The sequence below is a fragment of the Macrotis lagotis genome, chromosome X (genome assembly GCF_037893015.1).
Source record: "Macrotis lagotis isolate mMagLag1 chromosome X, bilby.v1.9.chrom.fasta, whole genome shotgun sequence".
NCBI classification, from domain to species: Eukaryota; Metazoa; Chordata; class Mammalia; order Peramelemorphia; family Peramelidae; genus Macrotis; species Macrotis lagotis.
Window position 1 is genome coordinate 352,868,248 of NC_133666.1, and position 22,242 is coordinate 352,890,489.

The 22,242-nt window shown below is 33.3% G+C and overlaps 1 protein-coding gene across 1 annotated transcript in view; it reads left to right on the forward strand.

The window, feature by feature from the left end:
* LOC141501399 (inactive ubiquitin thioesterase OTULINL-like) overlaps positions 1-19,877 on the forward strand; it is a 70,997-nt gene extending 51,120 nt beyond the window's left edge. The window contains exons 2-8 of the mRNA XM_074205315.1: positions 12,527-12,686; positions 12,788-12,819; positions 12,931-13,022; positions 14,466-14,615; positions 15,450-15,578; positions 17,937-18,206; positions 19,174-19,877. Coding sequence (XP_074061416.1) covers positions 12,527-12,686; positions 12,788-12,819; positions 12,931-13,022; positions 14,466-14,615; positions 15,450-15,578; positions 17,937-18,206; positions 19,174-19,347 — 1,007 coding nt within the window. The 3' untranslated portion in view covers positions 19,348-19,877. The remainder of the gene's footprint in view (positions 1-12,526; positions 12,687-12,787; positions 12,820-12,930; positions 13,023-14,465; positions 14,616-15,449; positions 15,579-17,936; positions 18,207-19,173) is intronic.
* The last annotated feature ends 2,365 nt before the right edge of the window (positions 19,878-22,242 follow it).

The following is a 22,242-nucleotide window of genomic DNA, read 5'->3' on the forward strand; positions in this document are numbered from 1 at the left end:
CAAAGTCTAGAAAATCAGGTTAGTGCTAAGTAAGTTCTCTTCTAATAATTTGCACTTTTATAACCAAAAAAAATTTTTTTCCATCTTTTAGAAACTTAAATTCTGGGGTGGCTAGGTGGTGCAATGGATAAAGCACTGGCCCTGGAGTCGGAAGTACCTGGGTTCAAATCCAGTCTCAGACACTTGATAATTACCTAGCTGTGTGGCCTTGGGCAAGCCACTTAACCCCATTTGCCTTGCAAAAAAAAAACACCTCAAAAAATAAAAAAAAAACCCTTAAATTCCATCCTTTTAAGTTCAGCTGTTTGATACTTAAAATCTTATGTATAATATTTTGAAATACATATTCCTGAAATTTTTGTGCATTTTTAAAAGTTAAATGATTTGCTCCAACAAATCACCAAACCTTTCCCCTGATTTAGTTTTATGATCTAAAAAGGTTTTATCTATTTTAAAGCTTTCCTTTTGGGGATGGGGGTATGGGATATAGTGGGGTATAGAAGGTGCATTTACCATGAGAAATCAATCACTCCTACATGTCTCTGGCTGAGGAACATTTCAGGGTTTAGGATTGCATTGGGGTTGAGGTATTTCACATTTAGGGGAATTTTACTCCAAATTGTAGGCCCCTTCCTCAATCATTAAAGAAAATGTGGTTAGAGAGCTTCTTGGGGAGTGTGGAGGCAGAGTTGCCCCCCCCAGGGTAAACTGAGGGAATAGAAACCTGTGATGAGACCTCTTCAAAGAATAATGTTATTAAATGCATAAATGAAATCTATAAGGTCACAAAGATAACCAATTATATTAAAATAAAGCTCTATTTTTTTCCCTCATCTAAGATCAAAGACTTTCCTGAAACCTATCCATGGAATCTTTGGGGTAAATGGACTCCAGGTTAAGAACTACTTTTCTAGGGTTTTCAATATTTGAGAGGGTACCTTGGTATCCCTCAAACTTGACTTATGTGTAATCCCCTTAGTCTTGCTACTTGACTGACTTCTTGATCATTTACTTCCACCATTTAATTCTGTTGCTATGGTCATCATTAGATATATTCTGATGCTTGTTTGGAGCCAGTACTTGTGTCTCTATTTAACCCTGGATCACCTAAAATTTTGATTTTGCACAAACCACGGTGGCTTAAAATTCCTAATCCCATACCTTCATTGAAAGGATATTTACATTTTAAAAAGATTAGTCTTTGAATCAGGCAATTCCTTAGGATCATTATAAGCAATGAGCAATTTCTTTTTTTTTCTACAAAATAAAAAAAAAACATTTATCAAGACAACAATACCACTTACTTGATATATCTTATTTTCTTTATATGGATTACATATAGAAATAAGATTTACCTAAAATGATACTTTCCAGCCATCTTTTCTACATAGCATCTGCCGTAAATTCGTGCTCACCCCCCCACACACACACACACCCAGCAATACAACAGAGCAATTTCTCTAGTTCAGTTCTTCCATCTCTTCTGTCAAGTCTGGATCCAACTTGTTCTTCATCTAGTGCTTGTCCCAGATATATGTGCTGATATTATAATTCAGTGAATTAGCTATTCAAATGATTATCAACATCAAACAAAATCAGAGTCAATCATAGAATTGTAACTAGGATAGGATGAATACAACGTTTTTCTAGGGCTCTCAAATTTAAAAGACATTAAGAGCATCTGCATGCCTTCAGCCACTGAAACCATTGAGCTTAGAACCTAGTTAGCTAGGCTAATTAAAATAAGAAGCTTCTTTCTCCTATTCTGATGGGCTCCTTTAACTTATTCTATTCACCTTTCAAGTTGATTTAGGGCTTCTGTACTTGTCAGTGATTAGTTATCACTGTGGTTATTCTGTACACAGGGTTAGTTAGGTGCACAGTGGATAGAGGGCTGGACCTGGGGTCAGGAAGACTGATCTTCCTGAATTCAAATCTGGCCTCAGACAGGGACCCTGTGTGACCCTGGGCAAGTCACTCAACCCTGTTTGCCTCAGTTATTCATCTATAAAATGAACTGGAGAAGGAAATGGCAAACTACTCGTGTCTTTGCCAAGAAAACCTGAAATGTTACAAAGAGTTAGATACAACTGAAATGACTGAACAACAAATTCCATACCCAAAATAAAGGGGAAGGGTTTTTAGGCCATGGTTAGAAAACTGCAACTTAAGGGCCAGGTTCAACATGAAGAGTGATTGCATCTTGTTTCCACTATAATATTATTGTGTCAACTGCATTTGCTTCGAAGCTTTGAATATTTCCCCCCCAAACTCATTTACTCTAAGCTCCTCTCTCCCTCTCCCTGCCCACATAGGTACAGTTGAAGATTTAGGGGCATTGCTAAATGGATATATATCATATCAGAATGGTAAGAGCTAATAACACTTACTTCCAAGGCTCACTCTATTGTATTTTAATAGAAAAAGCTTACTGAACACCAACTGCAGTGTTGGAGGGATTAAACTTGATTCTAAAAGTGACCTTGGAGGGCAACAAGGTATAGTGGAAAAGACATGAGTTTTAGAATTGGAGAACTGGGTTTTATTGCCTTGTTCTTCTACATACTATCTGTGTAACACTGAACAAGTCACGTTCTCTTTCAGAATCTGTTTTTGCTATAAAATGAAAGGCTGGGCATAGATAAACATCTCCAGTCCTTGCCCATGTACCTAGACAAGGTCAATTGGACAGGTCTGATCATATTCCCAGATAACTGGATAAAATCTGACCCATCAACGAGCCCACTTTGATTAAGTTAGGGATAATTTCCTTTTCAGTTTAGGTCCATATTCCTTTTATGTTATTCTTCCTTTTGAGCATGTATTGCACATGTTAGCTTATCTAAGGGATATTATCTCCTAAACTCCCAATGTCTTCCATTAAAAAAAATTTAGCCTTCTATCACTTATATTCGAATACAAACCTCCCAACTCCTAGTCTTGGTTGTCATCAGTCCACAATAATCTTGACAGAAGATGAATCTTTTTTTAGACCTCTCAGGATGTGGCAAATAGCTTACCTACTGCGGCTACAGGGGCCCCTCTATACACCTTTTACTCCTTCCTCTTCCCATTCTCTCTAGTTCTGTCTTGTTTCACTGTGCAGCTAACTTTATGTTTTCTTTCTTCTGCTTCACCTTCCCTCCAATTACATTTCAACTTCTCATAGACCTTTAGGAGTCACATTAATCTAACCCATAATTTCTCCCAAGAGCAAACAAATCTAGGGTGGGGAGGAATATCTCTTCTCCTATTCCTTTTTCTCTCTCTCTCCCTTAACTGTTTGTAATAAAAACAATTGATTCATGTTTAGCAATAATTGTTATATTTGTTATATAAAATGTTATGACTTCATTAACAATATTTAAATTAGTGTGAATTTAACTTTTGTCATACCTCTATATTTTAAAAAATACATTAAAAACTCATGCAAATTAAATTGCTTCTTATTTCCTTGTAGCCTTTTACTTTCTTCTGGATTTATGGTCACAAATAGAAAAAAGATGCCCCACCCTAAGTAAAAAAATAAATAATAAAATTTGATTTTGTTAGATAGTTGAAGATGAAAGGATTGTACTAACAGAAATTGATACTTAGAATAAGAGTGGACTTAGGATAGAAGTTAGAATGAAAAAATACCTGTGGAGTATAAATTGTCTCTTAGAAGATTGTCAGAAATATTACATAGAGTATATTTGGAGATTTCGGAGGAAAAACAGGAAATATCACAAGAGAAGCAAGTGAAAGAAATGAAGCTAATTGAGCACTAGAATGTGCTTATAAGGATTTTTTATAGCTACAGCCTGAAGAATCACATGACTTCCTGCTTTAAGTGTCTTTTCGTTTTGTTTTCTTATTTTTTTGAAAGGGGGTATTTCCTGTTTAATGTTCAATTATCATTTCAGCTTTGGTAGAATTTAGAAAATGGAAAACATTTTCAGAAAAGACTTTTGGACAAGAATGACAGCATTTCTTTCTATTTTGGTTTAGAAGTTTTCAATATCACTTTTACTTTAAATCATAGAGGCTGTGTCTCCTAGTGGCTAGAGATCTATCATGAATGACCTGTGTTCAAGTCCCCCCCACTGACTTACAGTGTGACCCTAGACAGATCACTCAATTGAGAAATTAAAACAAGAGTTCTAAATCTGAATTCTATTGATTTGTTCATTTAATATTTTGAAGACTCTATTTCAATAAAAGTGATTTCCTTTGTAATCCTTACATCCTAAAGGGTTGTGGTATTATGTTCAGAGTTCTATCCTTGGAGTTCAAATCCTACCTTAGATTCTGACTAATATGTGTCCCTGGGCAAGTCCCTTAACCTTTTTTGAGCCTGAGTTTACTCTCAATGGTCTCTATGTCTCCTTCTACCTCCAAAATTTAGGCTCTTATAGAATTTCCATTGTTACTATCACTATTTGAATCTGGTGTACACTATTCTTAGCTACTTAATAGGCTTTCAATTTTAAAATAACAAATGCCTAGTTATTACTCTGTATGGGGAAATATGATTTTATTCATAATATAATGAGATCTCTAGTATCAGGACAGTATCATTGAATGCTTCCTGATAGCACTTTTCTGCTTCTGGGTAATCTGAAATGGACTGGAATTAGATAAGATAATGATTTTTCCCCAAATTCTTTTATTAATGTATCTCTTCTGGTAGCTGTAGTGAAATTGAGTAGAAAGTGTACTGCATAAGACTTGTATTCCCTGCAAAGGGGTCATCTTGTTCATTCTATCATTTTACAGATGAAGACTTGAGGTTCAGAGAAAAGAAGTGATTTGTCTAAGATATAATACCCCTTCATACACATCATTTTATTGAACCATTCCTTTTTGTTTTGAATTGGAATCATTAGAATTGGGATTATGATACCATTAACAACTGAGAATTATCTAAAGGAAGAGACAGATGAATTATCTCTATACTTAAAGTCTAAAGGTATTTCAGGCATACAGTATACAGCCAACCCAGACTTCTTCCAAATATCCTCTCACACTGCAAAGCCTAGTCACAACTCCCTTTCTACCTGGCAAGAGTGACTGCTTTCAGTCAGACAACAAAGTTGCTTCCAGAAAGAAACTTTGGCAGTCTCCTACAACTGGGGTGGGTGTAGTAATGGAGAGGAAAGTGGAGAACAGAATATTGAGAATAATTCTGTTTACAAATGCTTTGCAATTGAAAAAGGAAATACTAATTTGATCTTTACAATACCTACATGAAGATATATAATTATCAGTATTCCCATTTTACAAATAGGAAAACTGAGACTCAAAAGTTAAGTAATTTGATTAAAATTTTAAGATGAAAAAGTAGGAATTAGTAGGTTCTGGGATAAACATTCTGACTCCAAATTCATCTAGGATCATAGGATTTAGAACTGGAAAAGACCTTAGAGGTGATCAAGTGACCAAGAGACTAGATTCTAGTCCAATAATCTCATTTTATACATAAGGAAATTGGAGTTCAGAGAAATCAAATGACTTGCTTATTGTTAAGCAAAGAGTAAATGACAGAATTGGGATTCAAACTTAGGACTTCTAAATGCAATTCAGTACTCTTTCCATTATGTTACACTGACACTTTCTAATCATATACCATATTAAATTCCAACTCACCCACTAAGATTCAACATTTTTATCCATCACCTGAAGAAATAAAATCATGCTTATTAAATTCATAGATGATACAATGCTAGGAAAATTGAAATATTTGAATATTGAAATATTGAATTGACATCATCAGAATCTGATATCTCACAGGTTACCACAGTTAGTCAAATCATTGATTCATTTGTTTTCCAGTGAAATTTATACTTTGATACATCTCTGAATCTGTGCTCTTATTATGTGGATGTCCATCTCCACCCCTGCTATGAAGATCTCTCAACCGTGCTTTTTCTTGTCTTTGTAACTTTTGTGCTTACCCTTCCATGAATCTTCACAAAGAGTCCACCCAACATTTGCACATTTCTTGATTATATTATATTTATTTATTTATCTGAATGCTTTATATTCTACTAGGCTGTGAGCTGTAGAAGGACAGGAATCTTCTTTATTTAAATTCCTCCAGGAACTAACACAGTGGTCTGCTTGCATAAGGTATTAATCAGTATTTATTGAAGGAGAAATGTTAATAAAACAAGAGGAGCAGAAGCAATATGAACAGTACTTAATTTTGCTTTTTAACAAATCATTTGTGCATCTTCAGATGTTTTTAATGGAAATATTCCAAAAAGCACAGCAATCTGTTTTGTAAGGAAAAAAGAAAAAAACTATCTATCTTCTTCTGAAGAAAAGGGTGTATGTTATAATGCTCAAGGCAAGGAATGGAATAGGTATGGTAAATATGATAGAACGTATGCTATATGATCTATGGCAGAGAACTATGGATTCCATTTAAATTCTTTTGAGCTTTTAGAGAAATCATATTAACTTTAAAAAGGAATTATTGCTTCCTGGGGGGTATAGGAATCTATTGACTGAAATAACACTCAGGTTAATGATATTAGTAATTAAGAAATAGTTCATTGTTTTAAAAGTCAAGTGAATGTTTATTTACTTTAAATAGAATATAAAAGATAGTTTAAGTTTAAGAAAAATAATCCTTTTTTTAAAAGGTCAAAGCATCACATCTTAAGACAAATGTCATGCCAAAATAGGTTGACAACTTTCTTTATAAGGTTATCATGTCATTAAAGAGGATTTGTAATATTGAAAACCTAAGTATAGATAACGTAGTCTTTTTCTTTGTATCTTTATAAATTACAGAAGATAATAAATTAAATAGCACTATAGAGGAAATTGCCACCTGAATCCCAGCTCTAGAGTTTAAATTTTAAAAGTGTAATAAAGTATGCATTTTTTATTAATGAAATGTAATAGCTTTTTAAAAAAAATAAGGATAAATACAATGATGGTGAAGAGTTTTTGTGAGTAGAAGTATTTGTGAAAGACACTCACAAGTATATATATATATAGCCAAGCAGTTTGTTTTTCTAGGCAAGAATTTGGTGAATTGACTTTAACAACTACCACTTTGGTTCCATCTTATTTGCAACCTTTAGTAGCCAAATGCCTACTAAGTATTTCACTATTAATTTTAAAATCTAATTTTAAATTAATTGTGGTCAAGGTTTTAAATAATGAAGGGTTATGCATGGGAGTAGCATCCCACAATGCAAGGAGTACCAAATTAGGATTAAAGATATCTAAGTTTTCACTTAGTCTTTGCTTAGATAGAAATGTCAAACAGCATAACCAACACTGCTGAGGGTAGCTGAAACCAGATTAAAATGTAATGGGGTGGGGGGGGGCAGCCAAGTGGCACAGTGCTTTGAGTGAGGAGGATCTGATTTCAAATCTAGTCTTAGACACTTAATAATTTACTAACTGTGATCTTGGGCAAGGCACAATCCCATTGCCTTGCAAAAACCAAAACCAAACCAAAACAAGACTGTAATTGGAAAATATTTAACAAAATAAAAATACAATAAAACATACATTACATTATATTTTAATATATAAGTCAATATGTGGTCTACAAGGATCCTTATGTTAAATTGTCATGAGTAAAATTCAACAAAGGTAGACTGAGGCAAGATAACACTTTATTAACAGGGCATGAACTTGATAATAAAAGAATCAATGAATTGCCTCAATTTAAACCAAAGACTCTGAGAGGAAGATTCAGTTCTATTTTATACAATTAGAACAAATAACAGAGCAGAGTAGGTAGGGAAATAATACAATTGAATATATGCTTAGTGATAGCAAGGAGTTGAGGACAACATGATTGGACATATAGCTGAAGCATGGAGAACAATATGATTAATCGAAATTGGGAACAAGGTTTTAGTAACAACCCCTTCCTTCCCTACTGTGACTAAGAAAATTTCATTGTTTAAATCCACCTGCAGTATTAAAGGTAGAGCGGACCAGACTTCTTTGGACAGAGAACAGGACACCAATTGTTTGTCTAACCCTAATAAATAAAGGGAACATTAATTCAGGCTAGGTTGTAGCTTTACACACTCAAAACTGATCAATGAACTATAAATGGACCTTGATTCTAATGGGATATAATTCTTTGAACTGAGTCATTGGACTATAGTTCAGAAACTTCTCAAGTTTACCTTTCACTTTTCTCCAGTGTTTATGCTTTTATTTCTATCACAGTCCAGATTACAGAAGATAGTTCAAGGGGCAACTAGGTGGTGCAGTGGATAGAGCACCAACCCTGGAATTAGGAGGAAATGAGTTCAAACCGTTCATAGATACATAATTATCTAGCCATGTGACCTTGGACAAGTCACTTAACCCTATTGCCTTAAATAAATAAAATTAAAAAAAAAAGAAGATAGCTCAGGGACTATAAAGAGCACTCCATTTTTAAGAATCTCTACAACATACCTGATGAGGATATCATGAGAAACCTACATGAAAATATCAAAGGGGACATTGTGAAGTGGTGAAACTAAAATTTTGAAATCATAGAATAACAGAGCTCCCTTTATGTATCATTTACCTCCCCCCATTTTCCCTTTCATATGGAGGAGACCCAGAGATGTCAAGGGACTTGCCTATTGTCACATGAACAAGGTAGTGATTGAACAGAGACTAGAACTCATGTTTACTACACCAGTCTCTACATTTCTCTGAAATGGATAAATTGTTCCTAAAGCAGTCTCCTGATCTACCAGTCTATTAACCCTATTTTTAAAAAAGAAAGAAAGATAACATTTTGGTGTGTCTATGTTCCTTCCTCATACCTAATAATCACCTATTTTCCTTTCTAGATAATCAGATATCACCTGTTAATAACATGCTTTCATATTTTTGGAGGGATTGATGTCATACTCACTGATAGACTTAAGAAATTAATTAAATTATAAATAGAATTAATTTTAGGATATCAAAATTCCTTTCTCAAACTGTATTCAATGATTTTAGATATATGTTCTACTAGTTTTTAGTTATGTGATGATTTCCTTTTTTCTACTCTTATGAATTGTTCAAAGGGAGAAAGTTGAGGTTACATTGAGAAAAATAATTTTTATGTAAGGATGCATTCACAACAGCAAAAGGGAAAGAGTTATGAGTCTTGACATGTGAATTGCACATATTAATATTTCCCTCAACCAAATCTTTGGTAACAACTTGTCAGAAGCTCAAAGATTAATCTTATCTAATCTTTTGAGAGTTAATTCTTATTTTGTTTAGTCAAAGTAGATGATCTAGAAGTAAAAGGTTTGGACTTCAGCATTGTATTTGTATTGTAGGTATTTTTCAAGTATGATGTGTTTTAAAATGTTCTTGCTTTAATCTAAGGCTTGGTGTTTCATTGAATAGATACTTAATATTTCTCAGTTGGTTTCATAAGGCACTTTAATATAATATATATTTGTGAATGTGTATATCTGAATAATGACTGAACAAAACAATTTTCTTTATATGGTACTACAATAGGCCATCTTAATTATTTTAATTTTCTATGGTCAGAAGATATTTGCAAGATTTTGAGACCAATTAATGAAAGCCAAGAAGGTTGCAAAAATGTATATTATAAAAATCTTAGTTGTACTATTTATTATAACTTTACATTTAATTTCATTGTATACTTTATGTCATTTTATTATTTCAATATTTTAAATAAATTGAGATGGTCTTATGCTCTTAGAAAATTCATATTAGAAATGCATAGAATTTAGAAAAATAAATGCTAAATGAGTTATTTTACAGGATCTTAAGAGACTAATAATTAGCATTAATGTAATCTTAAGCAATGTTCTTTACATATGTTATCTTATGTGATCCTCAAAACAATCCTGGAACACCAACTGATAGAGGACATCTGCTCTCATATTTTTCAATAGACCTTTACATATGAAAGACTCTTTTTATTATGATTATGATGAATCTGTTATTAATAAAATATTTTTCACATCAGATAAGCAAGTGAAATCTCATAGATGTGAATTTGTGAAATTGTGTGATGTTTTTCACTGTGAAGTTTTTTAAAAACATATTTTGTTCAAATGTATACAATCATCAGGAATGGAAGCATTTAGAGCTGAACAGATAATACAAAAATCATTAAGAAATGCCAATTTTTTTCTTTAATTTTAAAAGTTTTACTGTTCTCCTCAACATATGTGAATAGTCAAAAGAGCAAATGAAACCTCACTTCATACTAATTGGTAGGACCAACCTGAATTATAGAGTTAGAGGAAATGTAGTTTTATTATCTTTAGTTATACATAGTAATTGTAACTTATTTACAAAATTATAACTTACTAAATACTGTGAAGAAATAGATATAAAAGGATGTTCTGTAATTAGGTGATTAACTATTTTAAGTAAATGAACTCTTTTAAGTATTTGAAAGGGTGAGGAATTCTCTTAGCAAGTTTAAAAACCTCCCAGAAAATCTTATTTCTATTCTGTTTGCTTAGCAGGCCCTCTCTTGGTCATTAGTCCAAAAGTAAACCAGCCTAAACACACTCTACATACCTGGAATTTAAATTAATATGAATTTTGCTGTGATTGTATCACTTGCTTGTCACTGAATCAGATGGAATAGAGGAAATTATTACATAACTAACTGGAAGAAGAGAGCTGATGCCTATTCCAAAGGTTTCTTCCTCATTTTAACTTTAGCTACTTCCATGACACTGTTACTTAACACGTGATACATTAGACCTTCCAGAATAATATAATCTGAACTATAAAATAGTATGCAAAATGTTACTTTATATGTTAACCTCAGCATGTTTAAAATTAGTCAGCAGATGCCAGCTTTGATTAAACCGTAACTTTTTTAAAGGCAGGAAAAGAGGATTTATGGGTATTATTTTATTAAAAAAAGAAATTATATTACTATTTGATTATATTTTAAAAGTTATGAATTTGGTAAAAAATCAAATTCACAGACATGTACATAATCCAACCAAATTGACCTTAAATCCCCCAGTCATGGGTCAATAGGCATCAAAGTTCCTGTTTAATATGTTATCAGGGAGAGCATGTGATAGGCAGTTTGTTTGACATTTCTGATGATAGTACCTCCAGTGCCTGAACCCACCCCAAACAGTTTTGAAACTTGTAATCTTGCTGACCTTAAGAATGGTAAAGCAAGGCATGTGCTCCTTAGACTGAGCTGAATGGATAAGTGAAAAGGGAAGCCACTTAAGAAATAAGATGGGGGGGGGGGCAGGGAGGAAGCCCCTACTCTTTCTCAGCATGGAACTGCACAGTTGTATTTTATCTGCTTTTAAAAAAATGTATAAAACACTATAAATGCAAGCTGTTATTAGTGTGGTTGTTATTATTCAAGGCTATTTACCCCCTAAAGCATAACTGCTCATCCCACTGGGAAAAAGTAAAGAAAATAATGTCATTGTGTGTGTGTGTATAATGTATTTTTATAAATATGTACATATATATGTTATATTTTATGTACATATATATGTTACATATTTTACACTTTTACAATAGACAAATGGAGATGGAACTCTTTTACAAAAAATACCAAACTAGGGTATGTGATCCTGAGCAGTTCAGATGAGGATATATACAAAAGGGTAGGTAGAATTCCTATGGTGTAAGGGTCTACACTAAATGGACTCATTAAGTCATAATAAGTGGTTCTGTCTGCATGTTCCCCTTCTATTTCTGGGAAAAGGAATCACATCTAACCAGATGTATCCATTGTTGTTGTTTGTATTATTATTGTTGTTGTCATCATATCATTGTTGTTAAGTTATATATTGACCTATATATGTGTATATATATATATATTTATATATTTATATATATATATATATATATATATATATATAATTCATATATCCATCATTATTGTTCTTCTTTCTGATTTGGGCTAACTATGGGGAAACTCGCCACATGTTAGTTGTTGATGTTTTCATACTTATTTTAAAGGTGCCCATAAAGTGACTTATATTAGTTCAAACATACAAGGAAATTATTGTAGATAACAAAGCAGCAGGGAAAATGCTTCTTTTGTCATTTAGACTTGGATATTTGCTGAATGAAGATGCTAATACATGTGAGACTATAAAAACCTGTACATTTAGATACATTGTTATGTATTTAAAATTTTTAGTGTTTTTAGTGTTGTTCCACTGTTTCAGTCTTGTCTTGTCTAATTCACTGTGATTCCATTTGTTTTTTCTTGACAAAGATACTGGAATAGTTTACCATTTTACAGATGAGGAATTGAGGTAAACAGAGTTAAGTGACTTGCCCAAATTCACACAGTTAGTAAGTATCTGAGTCCTGTTTTCAACTCAGAAAGATGAATCTTCATGACTTCAGGTCTAGCACTCTATTCACTCTGCCACCAGTAATTATATTACTATATAAGAGAAATTAATAAAATTTATGACCTTTTTAAAAATGAAAAATATAAGGACAAATCATATTTCTATATATCTATCCATCCATCCATCCATCCATTCATCCATCAATCCATCCATCTTTTATTGTTTAATTGTAGGAAACCATAAAGTTCAACCCTGGACAGCAGTTACAAACCAGGCCTTAGACGTTGCATGGAGAACAGTAAAAGGACCAGTGATATTGAGCATATCATTTCTTGCTGCCACTCTCTGCTACTTCAGAAGCCTATATTTATATTTAGTACATCGGTTAAAATGGTATGTTCTTTTGTCATTTTCTCTATTTTTTAAATGCCTCTTTTTGAAGCAGGTAAGTTTTATAAATACTTTAATAAATCACTATGTTTTTAACATTTCAGGTGGAGTGAATACCTGCAAAGAAAATTCAAAAGTAAATATTCTTTTTATAGTCTCTATTGTCCTTGTCATGAAAGGGAGTGGAGGGGGAAGTTGAATGGGGGGAAGAGGAAATTAACAGCTTATTATGTTCAATTTGGTCTAGAAAACCTCAGTGTGGAGGCAGAAGTTGATCTTCTTGGTTATTGTGCAAGAGAATGGAAAGGAGAAACAAGCAGAGCCAAGCTGATGAGGAAGGTATCGCTATTTTTAAAAGCAGGGAAGAAACAGATTCCATCCAACTTTATTTAATGTCAAGCCCAATTAGTTCCAAAGTAACTGCTGTTGTGTTCATTAAAACTCCTTGAGTCTTATATTGTCAATCCAAAATGAACATTACTGCAGACACTACTTAGTGTGGCTGCTGTTAAGAAGAACCCATTTAAATTAGGTTCCATAATTCAGGAGATTTCAGTTTTAATTAAACGGTTTAATTTAATTTAAATTCATTTTTAATTCAACAAACATTTATTAGGTATCTACTAGGTTCTGAGGACACAGTCGCAATCGTCTAGGAGATAACATTGGGATGGGGAGTGAAGGTGGGGATGGGGGGCAAGTGTAATACACATATAATTAGAGAAGAATACACCAAATAATTTCAAAAGGGAGAAAGAGCTAGAAGTGATCAGGAAAGGCCTCACTTAGGTAGGAGAATCTAAGCTATACTTGGAAGAAAGCTAGGGATCCTATAAGTTGGAGATGAGGAAGAACTACACCCCAAGCTTAACAACCAGCTGAGCAAGGATGGGAAATCAGGAAACAGAGTATTGTGAGACTGGGAGAGATTAATATTAACTATTTGCTCAGTAAATATTACAACTATCTTCCTTACTCCAGCAGACTATAAGGTTGTTGCAGAGAGATTTTATCATTTATATCTTTTCATCATCTTCTAGTACATACACCTAATTGGTGTAGAACAAATGCTATTTGTATTGAATCTAATTAAATTCCTGACCCCTTGAACTGGGCCCCTTTCAGTTTTTTGTAGACGCTAGAAAATCTGAATGTCATCCTTAACACAAGGTCATTCAAAGACATTTAGCTGTTGGGTTTTTGTAAATCAAGCAAACTTAAACTAAGTTATCAAATTAGGCTGAGAAAAATAGCTTTTTGTCTTCACCCTTTTGGAAAGCAATTTGATCTATTTGGAATATTTGATATCCATAGGTCTTTGGTAAGGGAGATTGAGGTAATGGCGATAATGTTCAAAGTGGTTACAGTGGTGGCATATCACAAAACAGATTTTTCAATAGATATTAGAAAATGAAGCCCTTGGGTGTTTTGGCTAAAATCTGTTCTGCTGACCAGCTAAATCATTGAAAATATGTTTTGCTTTCAAAATTGGCATCATCACCCAAAAAAATCATCAGTCTTCAACTAGACAAAGCAGTTCAGTGTAGCATTGACATCTGAAGGGTGTTTTCACTTAATGATGAATCTGGCAATCATGCTAAACATTTTAGTAAGATTAGCTAGTACTATTAACAGCTCAGTAACACATGGAGTATATATCTTATTTTTTTAAAAATTTCCATTTGTCTTTGGACCTCTATGGTTAAATTTGATTTTATTTTCTTTCTTAAAACTCTTCTTACTCAAAATTACAAAAATATTTTTTCCCCTTTGCTCTAATAGGCTTATGAGGAACTCTTTAGGCGTCATCATGTTAAATGTATTCGGCAAGTCAAAGGAGATAACTATGATGCATTAAGATCAGTTCTATTTCAGATACTCAGCCAGGGTCTCTCTCTTCCATCCTGGATGAAAGAAAAAGACATTGTAAAGGTATGACACCATGTTTTAAGTGAGGAAAATACTTCAAATATATAATCCTTTATTAAGTGAAATTCTATAGCATAAACATCTTAATTTCAACTACCCATATTTTAGAAAAAAATGACCAAAGTCTGAAAGGAGCCCTGACAAATGCCACTTAATCCATCCACTGGACTTTTAATGTAAAACTATCAAACTATTCCAGAAAAATTTTGTTTAGACTTTTCCTTAAACTTCATAAGGTAACTAAATCCCTTTAATATATGATTTTATACATGTATATGTATGTATTCTATTTCTCACAACCCAGTGAAAAATGTTTCTTAAGGCATGATCTGAATTCTTTTTAGTGAGAATTAATTTTGAAAGGTATTTCTTTGTTCTAGTAACCATTTATTTTGCTGAACTAAAACTAAGGTATTTAAGGACAGAGAGGATGTGAGGAGAGTCATGGTGTACTATAAACTATAAACATAGTATCTTTAAAGTTGCCCATTATTCATTTAAAATTATTTTATGTTTTAAAATTGCTTAGTTAAGATTAATCATTCCTGAAAACACATGCCTTTTGTTAAAAATATTGTAATAAAAGAGATTAGATCTGTTGACCATATTTTTTTGTTTATAACATTTGAACTGTCAGAACTTGTAAAATTTTTAAATAAGAATGTGCCTTGTACAGAACTATAAAAAAATGTTCTAATAATGTTCTACTTGCATCTTTGGGTGATAGCCAGTTATTTAAATTGGCTAACTGTGAAGGAATATAGTCATATCTGTTTTGTATCTTATTTATGACAAAATACTAATAATTTCATAGCATTTATACCTTTTTTCCTCAAGCTTCCTGAAAAGCTACTCTTTTCACAAGGTTGTAATTGGATTCAACAATACAGCTTTGGCCCTGAGAAATATACAGGCCCAAATGTGTTTGGGAAATTACGTAAATGTGTTGAATTATTAAAGAGTCAGGTAAGTACTTGGAAAAGACTAAAAAGTGTAAAATACATTCAGAAGTAGTAATCAGTCTCCCTTCTGTCATCACTTTCATTGTCTTTGGTTCCTAGTCTCAGGCATATTAGTTAGTGTTGCCTTTAAAGGACTAGCAAAGAAAGTATTTCCTCCTTCCATAGTTATCTTCTAGGTTCCCATTTCTTCCTCCTAAAAATGTTGAACCGATCTCTTCCTTCCTGAGTAGTAACAAGAGAATAGCCTTCTGCTACGGCTTCTATATTTCCTTCCTTCCTTTCAGATAGCTGGGAGAGAGCAGCCCAGAGGGTCAGGGATTTTTCCCTTCTGGGAGGTCTTGAGAGTATGATGTAGCTGATCCTTCTTTGGTCCTAGTTCCGCTCCAATATATAGGTAAAAAAAATCTATCTTACAGCCTCTTTTCTGTGTTTATTGTGTATCTGTCTGTCTCTGAGCATTTCTATCTCTTTCTCTATCACTATCTGTCCATTTAATCAAATAAAGTTCTTCATTTATGGTGCTCCTCTTTTACTCCCTGCCCTTGTCTCTCATCTCTCATCTCTCTCTCTCTGTCTCCCTACTCCATCTCCCTATTCTTCCCTCTTTATTTCTTCCTCTCTCCCTTAGCTTCAGACAGTTTGAAAATAAATGTTTGTTTACTCTATCATGACCTTTCTTTGAGTTATCATATTTCTCATAATTTTAGTATTATTATCAAGGATTTCTTTTTTATTAAATGAAAGTTATTTTGGTATATTTCTTTATTATTTAATAGCAAATCTCTAATTGTAAAAATGTTTGATATTAGATTTGTATTTTCTGTACTGATTTGATTGTTTCCCTCTATGATAAGTGTTCTGAGCTTCTCATGCTAGGAGAGTACAGGTTAGGAAGAATTTCAGGTTGTTTGACCTTAGGAGTCTTCATCTCTCTTTTATGTTCTAATAGGCTAATCTTGGGCTACCTGCTGGTAGTTTAGGTCCAAAATTGTAATGAAATGTGACATGCATAATCTATCTAACATTAACAAAAAGAGATTTATTTAGTCATAGCAGGGGAATGATGCTCAGGGCTAGGAAGAGATGTTCATCCAGGATAAAGCATAGATACAATTTTCACAAAGTTCCAGACTTGTTCTAGGCTGCTGGACTGTGGTCTGAAGCCTCAGAAAGGGACACTAGCTCCTTGTATCTTGGCTGTTTCATATCCAGGTAAATAGCAAGGCACAGCCCTACACCTTTGTGCTCTGAGCCAACCAACTCTCTAAGACAGTTTCAATAGCTTTTAAGGAAAAACTAGCCTAACTTATATGGAGGAGGGGATGGTGCTTAAGTGCAGTGTGCCTCACAAGTACATTGACTGTATTTTCCAAACCTTAAATTGAGAAATATTGTCTGGCAAAGAATATTCTTTTTGTTAACAATCTCAAATAATATAGGATGTATCAGAAGCAATAGGATAGTAACCACAAAGTATAGTGAGATGAACTGGTTCTATTTCCATTGGTCAAAATTGGAGTTATAAGTTAGATGAAGTTTCTTAGCCTCCCATTCTACTTTCCTATTGTTCCTATATAGCTATGTAATTTGACTGACATATTTCTCTCCTTTATTGAATATGAACTTTAAGTGGAATGGAAACATAGAAATTACCTATTCCTACCACATTTTAAAGAGGAACCATCAGGGCCTAATGTGCCAGCCAGAGAATCTGTCCAAGTAATTAGTACTAGTGTACATCTTAACTGTGACTTTTAGGAAATTGTAGTTCCACAACTTTGGTCTAGCCCATAGTCGTACCAGTAGAAACTTCAAGCCAGGTATAAGTACAAAGACAGAGTTGGGCTTCAAGGTGGGGGACCTGGAGGAGGGGAATATTTCTTACCAAATGGACTTTTAGTTCCTTTAAATCTTACTTCCTAGACAGCTACCAACCTTCCTTTTCACTAGGACCTATCCTGCTCATAGTCCACTGATATCTAGTTGTATCCAACTCTGGACAGTTGGACACAGTTAAATTTATATGGTGACAATCCATAATTTGAGAACACGAGATTTGATTTAAGAATATGATTCTGTTGCCAGTCTCCCCTTCCTTTGAATAACATTCAAAAGTATCAGAGCTCTAGAATCAAAATATCTTTTACATAGCAATGGACAGTGCTTTGTAAACTGAATTGTTTTATGAACTAAACTTGAATGATTTGGGGATGCTGACTTACACCATAAACTCCTTAAAGTCAGAGACTGTACAACATGTTGCGTTCATCACTTGGCAAAGTGCTGTGATGTAGTTACGTAATATTTAAGAGCAGCTGTAGTTTTTCTAACTTCTCAAACTTATTTTCAAATTCTTTTTTAGTGGACAGAATTTAGTGCTATTAAAGACCAGCACAAAAGAAGGAACATGTGTAACAGTCTTTTTTCTGATGAGAGCCTGGAGTACAAACTATATGAAGCTTTAAAATTCATCATGTTATATCAAGTCATTGAAATGTATGAACAAGTGAAGAGTGAAAAGGCCATTCCCAGTCTTTATCGCCTCCTGTTTTCCAGGGAAACGTCCTCAGATCCTTTAAGTTTCATGATGAATCACCTGAATTTTATAGGTGATACATTTGGATTGCAACAAGTAAGTATCAAACAACGTGTCAGAAGGCGGCACTGGCAATATTCAAGGGGATAGGTAGCATGGAGTTCAGTTCAATTCAACAGATATTTATTTTTAAACCAAATTTTTTTCAATTAACATGCCTTTATTTTTTTCTCTTTTACATTACTATTCAGTCATATAAAAAGGAGGAAAAAAAATCACAATTTGTAATAAATATGCCCAGTGCAGCAAAACAGATTTCCATAATGACCATATCTAAAAACATTTATTTAATTACTGCTTTTTGTAAGGCCTTGTTAAAGATCTATGTGATTTTAAAGATTTCATAATAGAAGAAAAAAGATATTATATCTCACTATCCCATGTCAGTTAAATTTTTCTCAGATGTATAACCATAAGAACCTCAACTGTATTCCTTCACAGTGGAGTTTCTAAAAAATGGTTCCTTTTTCAAATACAATACTATATGCCCATAATAGAGACTGACCAAAAATTGTTTCCCTTGGAATATTTGATTTTATTGGAAACTTGATTTTATTGTTTGCTTTATATTAGTATTTATTTTCAAATATTAAGATGTTATTGCTTCCATTTTCCCCCTCACTCCTCTTTAGCTCTTTTTTTCCTCTAGGAAATCTAGAAAATTTTTTCCTATATAAATTACTTGTAAATTGATCTAAATCTAGTTATAAGAGAGTTTAGCTTTTGTGTTCATCTTTTGCATTTCTTATTTATTCTTATCCCACACTCAACCTCCCCCCGCAATAGTGATCTCTTCTTGATGTGAAGAGTCATCCCTGTAATTTTCACTCTTTGTTTAAGACAAATTCTGAGTATTTGCTCCTAGTTCTTGGCCTACTTATAGCCTTATGTATGGGATTATAAACAGATTATTCCATTAAAATATTTTCCTCCACTATGGTGGAAGAGTAGGAATTTGATAAAACAGTACATTTATGACCTTTCTCTCATTTTTTTCTCCCAGATTGACATGTTGATTCTTGGACATTGTCTTGAAGTCAGAATAAAAGTGTTTAGACTGTCTAAGTTTAATACCAGAGATTTCCAAGTCTATTATCCAGAGGAACGCCACAGGGAATGGCCCGAGATCTGCCTTCTGACTGAAAATGACCGCCATTACCATATTCCCATCTTTTAAGTGTGAGATGGAGTTGGTACTACTGCTTACAATAGCAATGAGCATGCTTAAAATAAAGTATTGCATGGAAACCAAAGTTTTTATCTGGCTACTGAAAGAAACTGAAACTTTGTTTCCCCTTCTGGAATTATAGTAATGCTATGATGGAATTAGACTCTGCTGTTCTTTGGGGTATGTGCTTTCTTCAAAAGACAATGAGAACTAGAATTTATTTTTATTCTAGTTAATTTTTAATTTTAATCTAGTTCACAAGAGAGTTGATTGTTCAAAATACCTTTTAATGGCACAGAATGTCTATAGTTAACCTAGAAAAACTGACCTTTTAAAAGTCTGTAACCTGAAAATGATGGGAAATTGTTAACCCTAACCTCAGCAAAAGAAAAGCTCTACTTGGGTATCTTTCTGTTTTCTGATTATGAATTGATATGGTCTTAGCACAAACTTTATCATCTCCATCCAGAAAGAATCTACATGGTACTTTTGTTTTCTAGAACTATTTGCTTGACTTTTTAAAAGGAACAAAGAGCATGGGGGAAAGTCACTTTTATATTATATTGTATGACTTGTTTATATTATTCTCAACTTTTGTGACTGGATCTAATTGGTTTAAACATTATGTGTGCAAAAATGAATGTTTCTAATAAATATTCCATAGTTTAAAGCAAAGAAGCTACAAATACTATAAGTTTCTGAAATATCAAACTGTAATGAATCATAATGCATTTTTAATATAGAATATCATGCTCTCTAATGTTTCTCTTTGCATATAATGCTATTTTAAATGACAACATTTTTCTCAGTCATCTATATTGTATTATCAGTGTTATACTCAAAGAAATGTAAATTTATAAATTAACACTTCTTCCAAAGAGCTATTACTTCTAAATTATTCACTTAAGGGAAGGCATGAGGATTCAATATAGTTTTTCTTCTTTAGATATAGTGAGGAATTACTACTATGAGATCTAAGAAAAAAGAGTATGTTAGCAAGTGCTTTAGTCCATCGAAATCACACTCATAGTTCAAAGAATCAATATATTTTCATAAACTAAGACTCATGAGAAATATAGATTTTATTTTCATCTGTGGTTCATTGTTTCCCAGCTTAGCAATAGAAAGTTTGTCAAGAGAATTTGTATTCCTTTTATTCCACATCATTCGGTTCAATATATGCAATCCATGGAATTAGAGTCTATACAATATTAACTTTGTGATCACTAAGGTCCCCTCTATCCCTAACATTCTGTGATTTTAACTAATAATTTTAAAATTCTTCCTATCTGACAAAATAGCAATTTTGAAATGTGTAATAATATGATATAACTTTCTATACTAAATTAATGTTTCTTGATCTTTGGATACTGGCTGAGATAGTGATTCACTGGTTGTTATCTGGCTATATTTGGCAACATAGCTAATTAATAGAAAGGAATGGCAATACATTCTGTTGAGGTTTTAAAATCAGGAATTCAGAATTTTTAAGTTACCTCTTGGTCCTCACTTTCTTCAGTTATTTCAGCTCCTACATACTACTGAAAAGACAAAACCTATCCCAGGTATCAGAATCTCTCATTCTGAAAATGATACCCAAATGATTTTTTTACTGGTATAACAATAATGAACTGCTTATATCAAGGATTTTTTCAAAATGAGAGTTTAAAAGGTATACAGTATGCAATCCGAACTAGATATGGGACAGATATTTATTTTCTACACAACAGTATTATATGCTGGGAAGGTGATATCAGAACATAAAGCAATTTTCAGGATTCACCTCTGTAGTGTACAAAAATTTTCCCAGTACAATCCAATATAAAATCATTTTTCCTAATGCAAAAGTTTTCCTGACATCAGCAAGCTATTTTCCCTGAACCTCTGGATCTTATAAATTCATGAGTTCACCTCCAAGTCTGTGTAGGTCTACCTCAATGTTGATATTCTGTTATATACTCAGGAAAGAAAATACAGATTGGAAAAGGGAGAGAAGGGAACAAGTATAAATTCTTTTATTTGAATCCTTATTCCTCATAGAAATAGTGAGGGGTTAGAGAGGGAAAAGCCCAGCTTATTCTCATCATTCCATTTCAGAGAACCTAGAGACAAAATCCACTGCTTGCCATATGGGAGAATTGATGTAAAACATATTGAACTGAAAATTATCTCTTCTTTTAACTATTATAGCATTCAGTCCCCCTATACCATTGTCATAGGGTAAAAAAGGAGCAAGGAACCACTAAGGGTTTATTACCTCACACTGAAACATCACATGGTTGGAAGAAGGACATTAGAACCAGGAAGGACAACTCTGAGCATACTCCATGGAGTGACTCCCAGGATGTGGAGAGAGATGTATATGTGGCAAAACCAAAACTGAACTCTATTGTCTCTTCTTTCCTTCCTTCTGAACTTACTCTTTTCCCTGGGTACCCAGAATATCAACAGCAAAAATCCTAGAGAAACATTCTCCTCTGCCAATAGCATCAACTAGAATCCCTAACTGGGCACCATTAACTCTCATTTTCTTTTCTGCTTGTAACCAAGTTACCATCTTGACTACTGTGCCTTTTACTATTCATTTATAAGAGAAAATCACTGTTGATGCTAGACACCCTATCCAAATTCATCCCTGGAGGCAAAGAATACATGAAGGTTTATTTGGTATCTTTCATCCTCTGGTAAGATTGTAGACTCTCTGCTCTACTAAGAAATATAGGGGAGGGCAGTTAGATGGCGCAGTGGATAGAGCACCAACCTGGAGTCAGGAAGACCTGAGTTCAAATCCAGCTTCAGACACTTAATAATTACCTAGCTGTGTGACCATGGGCAAGCCACTTAACCCCATTGCCTTAAAATAAATTTTTAAAAAATTTAAAAAAAGAAACATACTGGGAATAG